General features: G+C 48.2%; 1 protein-coding gene across 1 annotated transcript; it reads right to left on the bottom strand.

The window, feature by feature from the left end:
• Nucleotides 1–552: 552 nt before the first annotated feature.
• On the bottom strand, nt 553–7,542 carry LOC110310615 (apolipoprotein L2-like). The gene is made up of 5 exons (XM_029469522.1): nt 7,507–7,542; nt 6,102–6,184; nt 5,683–5,805; nt 4,607–4,711; nt 553–2,189 (listed from the first exon to the last, which is right to left on the bottom strand). Exons 1-5 carry the CDS (start codon nt 7,540–7,542, stop codon nt 1,325–1,327), a joined length of 1,212 nt encoding a protein of 403 aa, XP_029325382.1. The 3' UTR covers nt 553–1,324.
• Between the last annotated feature and the right edge of the window lie 868 nt (nt 7,543–8,410).

Below are 8,410 nucleotides of genomic sequence, written 5' to 3'. Positions count from 1 at the left end.
CTGCTTATGGACGGGTGTCCCTGAAGCAATCTTACTGCACTCTTGTCGATTTAGATGAATTCCACTAGACAGACCATGGTGTAGGTGACTTTCTACCCAGCCCATCCAGGACACCATCTTGTCCCTGCTCTGCACCATAGGAGAGGCTGACTCCATATCAAGCTTGCTGCACAATCTAGCCCAAAGAGAGGACAGCCGGACTGTGGAACACAAGAGTGTCCTCTAGTGGGCAAGACCTAGAAACTGCACAGGTCATCTCTTACTCTCCATTGGTCAGAACATGGGAAGAAGGCCACCTGAGCTGCCATGGTGCAGGGGACACTGCGCATTGCACTACGGCCTCAGGGGAGCCTCAGCCATCAGAAGAGAAGCACAACAAGCAGGAACAAGAGGCCCATGTGGAAATCTCAGGCATTCCTCTTAAACCACAATAAAGAAAACACTCTTTAAAAGAGGAAATCTTAAAAGTTGGGAGGGAATTATCAATTATCTATAGTTAATAACCCAGAAAATATACAATCCTTTGCAAAGAGCACGCAAAACATGTCTAGGTCCGTTTTTACAAATTTATTCTTCAAAAATTATGGAGCAAGTGTAGCCCATCCTATTCATCTTGCCAGATCTCATCCAATTACAGCAGATTTTAGCTTGCAATAGGCATTAAAGCTTTTGATTTTCCCAGGAGTCTGGGCAGAGAGAAGGGTTCACCAGTCATACCCTGTCACCTCTCCTTCTGTTAGCGTCCACAGTGGCATGTAGGGAAAAGAACTTGTGATGACTGGACAGGTGGTATTACCAGTGTCCTCTCTTTCTAGCCTTGAGCATTTTACCAATGGCACTCATGTGACTACCCAAAACCAAGAACAGGAAATGACTTTCACAACCAGAGTCTGACTGTAAGATTGAGAAATATTTGTATAAACACACAATGAGGCAGAAGAAGAAAAGAGGAGAAGGTCTCTGTGCCATCAATAACAAAGCCATGGAAAGATTGACAGCTCAGTGGACCTGGAGAGCCTGAGCTGGGAGCAGTGCAGTGGGCACAGCTCAGGAGCAGCCATGCTGTGGCTTAGTCAGGACATGGATGCGCTCCTCAGCTTGGGAAGGCGGATCTTCGTTGGGAGGTTGATGGATCTAAGAGCTGGAGTCTGGTAAGAGGTCATGAGATTGTCCCATCTCTGTTCTGGCTTCTTGTATCTTAACGTGCCCTCTCTCTTTAGCAGGCACTGCTGTGAAGGGGTACAGTCAGAGGCTCCCATGTGTTCATGGCTCTGTCCAGCACACTCCCTCCTCAGTCATCTGAGCTGCACGGAAGAGAAAGAGGTCACTGAATCAGGCTGTCATGAACCTTTTTGAGCTCCCGTAACTTCTGCTCCAGGTCCTGAGCTTGCTTCCTCAGCTCTGCAGCAGACTGTGACTTAGCACCCTCATGCAAATGCTTCGAGTCTTCCACAAGGCTGATCACATCCAGCAAGAGGAAGAAACCTGTGGTGGCTGCACCCATGATTCGGACTCCTTTGGTCATTGCCAGAGTGGTACCTCCAAAGGCTTTCTGCACCTGTTTAGTGGTTTCGGTTGATGTCTTTCCTATGGTCATGAGACGCTTGGCATTATTTTCTAGGCTAGTGTTGGCTTTGGCCAACTGAATGGCATTAATGCATTTTTGGATGCCTTGTATGTTCTGGATGGTATTTGTAGATACAGAAAGAAGTCTGGGGCCACTTTGATCCAAAACTTCTATCATGCCCTTCATTGTGTCTTTGTTGGTTGTCTCCAGGTTGCTGGCTTTAGCTTCAGCAGACACCACACTTATGTTTTCCACAATGCTTGTGGAAACACTAGTCACAGCCGCCGCTGCCCCCAGCCCCAAGCCAGTGGCTGACAATGCCAGACTGACTCCTGCTGTCACAGGTGCCAGAGCCAGACCAAGGATGGTCAGGACTCCAGACACAGCACTGCTGGAGCTGGCCACCACCTGTGAGATGGTGCAGTCCCTGTGTACCTTGTCAACCTTGTCTGCCAGGGCGTGGAGCTTCCTGATGCTCTCCTCAAGCTCCAGTTTCACCCGAGGATAAGCATCCAAGAACCTTTCCTTGTGCCACAGATCATTTTGGATCTCCTCTTTATCTTCTGCATCAGGATCAGCTACGGTCTCATCCAGGGCTTCACTCAAGGCATCTTCCTCTTTTCTGTAAGAGGAGAGAAAGCTGAACAAGGAAGACACTTGTAAAGTAAGATCTGTCCTGTGAATACGGCAGAACATTCACTGTGAAGCACAGGAGAATGTTACAGCTCTGTAAGCTTTCTTACCAGGATGAGCACGCTTGATAAATGACACCATCTTTAGTTCTTCAGGACATTATGAATTCAAAACCATTTATATGTGTCCTTCTTTTTATTTTATTTTATTTTATTTTAAATGTATGAGTACTTCTCCTGCATGTGTCTGTGTTCCATGTGCTCAGATGGTGCCAGTGGAGGACAGAGGAAGGAATTGGATCCCTAGAACTGCATAGTCGTGAGCCACCATGAGAGGGCTGGGCACTGTGTTAGTCATCTAGAAGAGCTGCTATCACCAAACTGCCTCTCTCGCCCCCAGCACAGCCTTCTATTGCTAAACAAAGAGAGGTGAGGTTAGGTCAAAAAATTGCTATCCTTACCAGAGTGAACTCTTCATGGAACACTAATGTTCCGTAAATTAAAGGGTTATTTCTTTTCTCTAACCTCACCTCTCTTTGTTTAGCGTGCCTAGGGAGAAGTGTTTTGGTAGTGAGGACATTGACCCTGAGGGGAAGGCTCCCTTATTAAATGTCTAGCAATAGAAGGGTGGGCTGTAGGATACGATGTCCTGGTGGCCAGGAGTGTCCATGTTTGCCTGGAGCCTTGTGCTGTGAGACTCTGCAAGTTGCACATCTCTAAGAGAGAAACCTGATATAGGACATTCTTTGAAGCTGGAGGTCTTTTTTGCAATGCAGTGGTGTGTACTCCTGAACTGATGGGATAGCTCACAGTTAAGATCTGTTCACTCAACACACAGCTCATAGATTTCCCTTCCAGCTGTGAGTGAAGGTAAAGAAACATGAGTGGATTCCACATTTACATGTGGGGAATCCCCATTCACATGTAGGGAATCCGTGTTCACATGTGGGGCATCCTCACTCACATGGGCTCCTTCCCTAAGGCATCTCACTGTGCCTCTGTAAAAGATTAAGTAACAGGGAGTTGAGAATTCAAAACACACAGGTTCCTAAGCACTTCCATTAAGGAATTCTCAGCCTGAGAAAGGTAAGGTGTGGTGGGGATTTTGCTGTCACCTCTGACCCCAGAGGAAGGGGACACTGAAGGTACAGTCTTCCAGGAGGGAGGGAGACCCCAGTCACTTGTGGGAATGGTGTATTTGATGAAGGCCCAGCAAACTTCTAGACACTGAAGTCAGATTGACAACATTTCTGTTCCTTGAGAAAGCGTTAAGTCTTGTAAACTGTTTCCCCAGTATGGATGGACCTAGGCTTTCTATGCTCTTCCTGTGCATCTTGTGCTTGCCCTGCACAGACTTGGCAGAATCCTACGTCAGGTTGGGCGAACACGCTACCTTTCATGCTTAAGCTCCATCAGGTTCCCATGTTCAGCCGTTGGTGGATTTGGCCGTGGCTTTCCTCAGGAGGAGTCCCACGAGGTCAGCTTCACAATGTCCCTAATCTCTGCTCTCTACTGCCTGTCACTCAGCTCATCTGCTGTGAGTCTCAAGCTGAAGGAACTGACAGACTTGTTCTTTTGTCTTTTGCCTTAGAGAAGCCGTCCTAAACAATGCCTTCCTGCCTGTGGTAACGTCTATCAGATTAACTGTTCTTTCCTATGGTAGCTTTCTTGGTGTGTGACACTCCATGTGACCTTGCCCATGAGGCACTGTGTCCTGAGGACAACAGAAGATTCTGCTTAAAGCCTTAGAAGGGACCTGAAGATGTGGCTAAGTTGCTGCAATGTTTGTCACACATCGGGAGGACCAGAGTTCAGTCTTCCAGAGGCCACATAGGAAAGCCAGGTTCAGGGCCTGGGCCTGTCATCCCTGCTTGGGGATGCAGAGTCAGGAGGGTCCTCATGCTCTCTGGTCAGCCAATCTGGTCACCGTGATGAGTTCCAGGTAAGTAAAGGCACTTGTTATTGTAATGGGCTGGAGAGAGAGTTTCTTTATTCAGATGCATGGTTCTCTTGCAGACCAAGTGAGTTCAGGTCCCAGCAGCTACACTTGGTGGCTCACAGCTGTAGGGGTCTTGAGTCCTCTTGGGCCTTGATGTACTCTGAACTTGACTGTACTGTGGGTTAGGGAGCTCACACAACCCTCACTTAATTTTAGTACTGTGGGTCCTTAAATCCTCCATCTCCAAACACAGTCACCAGGGTTAGGGCTTTTACCAATGAGTTTAGGGACACAACTCAGTCCTTAACATGAATGACATTATTAAAATAGGTCCTGTGGCAGGTGCTCAGGCACACACTTAACCAGCTTGTCCCTGATCCATTCAAACTTATGCATGGTCCTCTAACCCTGTCCTTTTCCCTTCCTATCTAGAGAGAAAAGGGCTTCATTGGGTCTTTGGCTGAGTACCTCTCATTCTTGTCCTGCAGGTCAATTTGGAGCTCATCTTCATCTTTTCCATCAGGATCTGCAAAGATCTCTGCAAGAGACACTCGCAAGGCAGCTTCCTCTTCCCTGTAATAGTAGAGTGACTGATACAGGAAGACTGCTTATAAAATAAACTCATTGACATGGAAAAACCATACACACACACATACACACACACACACACACACACACACACACACACTAAATAAAGTTTTTTTAAAAAGCTACCTTTCATTGAACACCTACTGTGTGCTGGACGCCTACTGCCTACTGGAGTTATGCTGAGCCCCCCACAGACATCATCTTATTTTTCTTACACAGGAATGATGGGGGTGAGGGTTCATCTACTGCTGCTATGTATTGAAATTCTAAATTCTGTAGCCCAAGATCTAGCTGCCCCTACACAAGGGAATTCCCACCATACCAGCATTTGTTGTGTAAACTTTGCTCCCAAATGTAAAACTTATAGTTAACAACAAAAAACTGGTGACAGCCAATTCCTGGGGAGAATAGAAGGTTGGAGTTACTGGGCAGGCAGTCAAAGGGGAAGGCTAGTGAGAGGGAGAGAGAAGGAAGGGGGAGGGAGAAGACAGAGATCAGGAGATCTCCATTAGCCGTGGAATACCAGGGCCTCCCAGAACAGACTTTGGAGTGGAAGTAATCCAGGAAGAACCAAACAGCAAGTATTTGGGGGAAACACAGTTGGGCCAGTTTATCCATTAGAGATAGAGATTAGAGGTAATCCCCTGGCAATCAATCAATCAATCAATCGATCAATCATAGTCTGTGTCTCATTCATTTGGAAGCTAGCCAGGGATAGAAATAATTCAATCCATCTACACAGGAGCAGCAATGTCAGGAACAATCTTGTCACCTGTGGCTGCTGCCCTCTCCCTTCAAGCAGAGGCTGCTCTCTGACAGGGAGTAAGGAGGAAATGGTTGCTGAGAACGGACACCTGAACCCTAACTCCTTGGTCTGCCNGGAGAGAGTAGTCCTGCCTGTGAAAAGCCAACCATGCACGGGCTCTGGTANTGCTAGTGTCCCCTAGGGAGATGACCTGGACAAATCAACTTCTGCCACAAACTGTTTCCAGGTTTCCTCTTCAGTCAGCAGGAGCTGCAGGACCTCTAGGCTCTTCCTGTCCAAGAGGTGCTGAGCCACAGTGGGAATGAAGCGCTTTCTCTCCAGATGGGAAGGAAACACATAAGGTTAGAGGGCTGTGCACAGGAGTTGGAGTGAGTTCCAGTGTGTGTCTGAGCACCTACCACATGGAATAGTCTAATGGTGTCATTAGTGGCAGGGGCTGAATGTACCCTTAAACTAATTGTTAAAAGCCCTAACCCTGGTGACTCTATTTGGAGACAGAACACACATAATATTGAAATTAAGTGAGGGTGTGTGTGAGCTCCTGACCCATCCTGTTAGCACCCTTAGAGTTGTAGGTCATGTGCAGGAGTGGGGCACAAGACCGCTTACCTGGGGTGCTCATGACAGCTGCCAGGTCTAGGTGTCAGGTAGAGGACTAATAGGTGTACCTTCCAGCTCACCAGGTGACCAGGCTACAGGAAGAAAAGGTACCTGTGAGACAGAATGGGGACAGCTAGGTGATCAGGGATCTGGGACACACATTTCTTTCAACAGTGGCTTCCAGTGACCAAAAGAACTTGACCCTTCTTCTGTTTCACTGGGCTCTGTCACTGCTATTTAATGACAGTCCTGTGACCCCCAGACTTGCTGCTCTCTCAACAGCAAGGTGGAGGGTTGCAGTCCTGTTGGAGACACTGGAGAAGGCTTCAGCTGAGAACACAGCTGTGGAGAAAGAACAGATTTTTCACACAGAAAGGGAGATGGAGAAAAATATTCAGCTAGCCAGCTGCAGGTGGAAACTGTCTCACATGCGCGCGCGCACACACACACACACACACACACACACACACACACACACGCATGCACACACACAGAGAGACAAGGGTAAACCCACACTTGGGTAAAGGACACCAGGCAAACTCTCTCTTCTCCACTTTCCTGATTGGTCCATCAGTTCCCACACCCTTTCCCTGAGCCTCTTTTCCAAGCTGTCTGTTAGCTGCGGTCCCTCTTGCCTCTAATACCCCAGTTGCCAGGCCCCACCCCCACTACTGACTGCTTGTCCCCTTAACCATCCAAGCCCCTCTTTGGGAACCAAAGCCAATCTCTCTCAGCCTTTCCTCACCAACCCCAGAAGCCTGTTGCCGACTGTCCCTCTAGCAGTTTGTTGAGAGACTCCGCAGTCATCCTCTCTTGGCCCCCCTATTTCTCGTGGGTCTCTCACCCTCCTCCTCCCACGATTTCTGTCTGCCATTACTGCCTTCAGAAACCTGTTAATGTCCCTCTTTCAGCTTCCTCTGGGACCAGCCAATCAACTCCAGGTTATTATCTCATGTGACTATAGATTGGCTGCTGGGATCCTGGCAGTTTAGGTTCTTGAATCAAGCATGGATGGGCCTAGAAAGGTCCCATCATAATCCGAATGCCTACATCACCTGCTGCCTTCCCCATTCTCTCTCTATCTGAATGTTTCACTCTCCTGGGGACGCTGGCCCCACTAGAATTGATCACTGCTGTGATCCCGGTGGCAGTCCATTACCAAGGCTGGGAAACTAAGATGGCCTCTAACTAGCCTGTCCCTGTCCTGCACTCTTACGGAGCCTCCAGACTCTGTTGTGTTTCTCTTGTAGCATAGGGTCAGGTAACACGATAAATTAAAGAATTAAATTAAATAGATGCTGTCAATTGCTGGCCTACTGTGGGAGTCACAAGGCCTTTGGGACTGAGGGCTACAGAAGGTTCCAGAGTTTTGGAGGGCAATCAGCTAGACCCAGCTAGATCTCAGACCACCTACCTGTCTCCCTGCCACTCCATCTCCATCTGTCCCCATGCCTCTCTGGTCCCTACCTCCTGTCACTGTGGCAATGGATGCAAGAGAAACTCATGAACAAATGTTTTTCCTTCTCTCTGCCATTGAGAATCACAAGACTACTATAACACTGGCATTGAGCTCTGGCCAGGACTCCCAGCCTCTGGGGGAAAATGGTATATGAAGCTGGGGGAATTTTGTCCTTATTCTCTCTAACACTCTCCCTTCTGTCCCCAGCTTAATGTACTGTAATATCTATCTATAGCATTGATCTGTTTTACAATTTTACTTTAACTGTATTCTCAGTGACCTCCTCTCCGGGCCTTAAAGTGAAGCTTCTCTATTAGGCTCTGTCACATTGTCTGCAATGATCCTCTGTCCCCTTGATTGTTATCCCAGCTTGAATCCCAAGCATCCCCACACCGCCTTGGTCACATGACTTTCTCTTCTCTCAGAGCTCCTGCTAGAGGCTGATGTCCTGACAGCTCCTTTCCAGGACTCCTTTGCAGTCAGGCTGCAGAAATAAAGCTACTGGAGTCTAGTTACAGCAGAGAGCACTTCAAAAGTCAGAAAGAGTGATGCAGGGGTCGCAGAGGGGGCACTCGGCTTCCTGCAGCTAGGTCTGACTATAGAACACAGGCTTATGGGTGTGTGTCCCAGTTCACACAGGAAGGCCCTGTTCTTCCTGCTTATCCTCTACAGTTGAGCAGAGGGCAGGTGAAGCCCGAGGGTAGGTGGCTGTCACCACCTGTCAGTTTCTATCCCAGAATCCTAGTCAAGTCACTCTCTTCAGAGCCTCAGTTCCCTCACAAGGTGTGACTCAGAGTAGGGGTTCAGAGACAGGTTGGGGGAGAAAACCTTGGGGTCCTTGTGTCTCAGAAACAGCCCT

The sequence above is a fragment of the Mus caroli genome, chromosome 15 (genome assembly GCF_900094665.2).
Source record: "Mus caroli chromosome 15, CAROLI_EIJ_v1.1, whole genome shotgun sequence".
Taxonomy (NCBI): Eukaryota; Metazoa; Chordata; class Mammalia; order Rodentia; family Muridae; genus Mus; species Mus caroli.
Note: the sequence above shows the minus strand (reverse complement) of the source record. Positions and strands in the feature narration are given on the sequence as shown.

Bases quoted from the DNA above. Each gene is read 5' to 3' on its own strand.
- LOC110310615 (XM_029469522.1), bottom strand. From the start codon at position 7,542: ATGGGGACAGATGGAGATGGAGTGGCAGGGAGACAG. The intron at 6,185-7,506 runs GTAGGTGGTCTG...TTCTTCCTGTAG, and splicing joins ATGGAGTGGCAGGGAGACAG to CCTGGTCACCTGGTGAGCTG. The intron at 4,712-5,682 runs GTCATCTCCCTA...CTACTATTACAG, and splicing joins GCAGAAGTTGATTTGTCCAG to GGAAGAGGAAGCTGCCTTGC.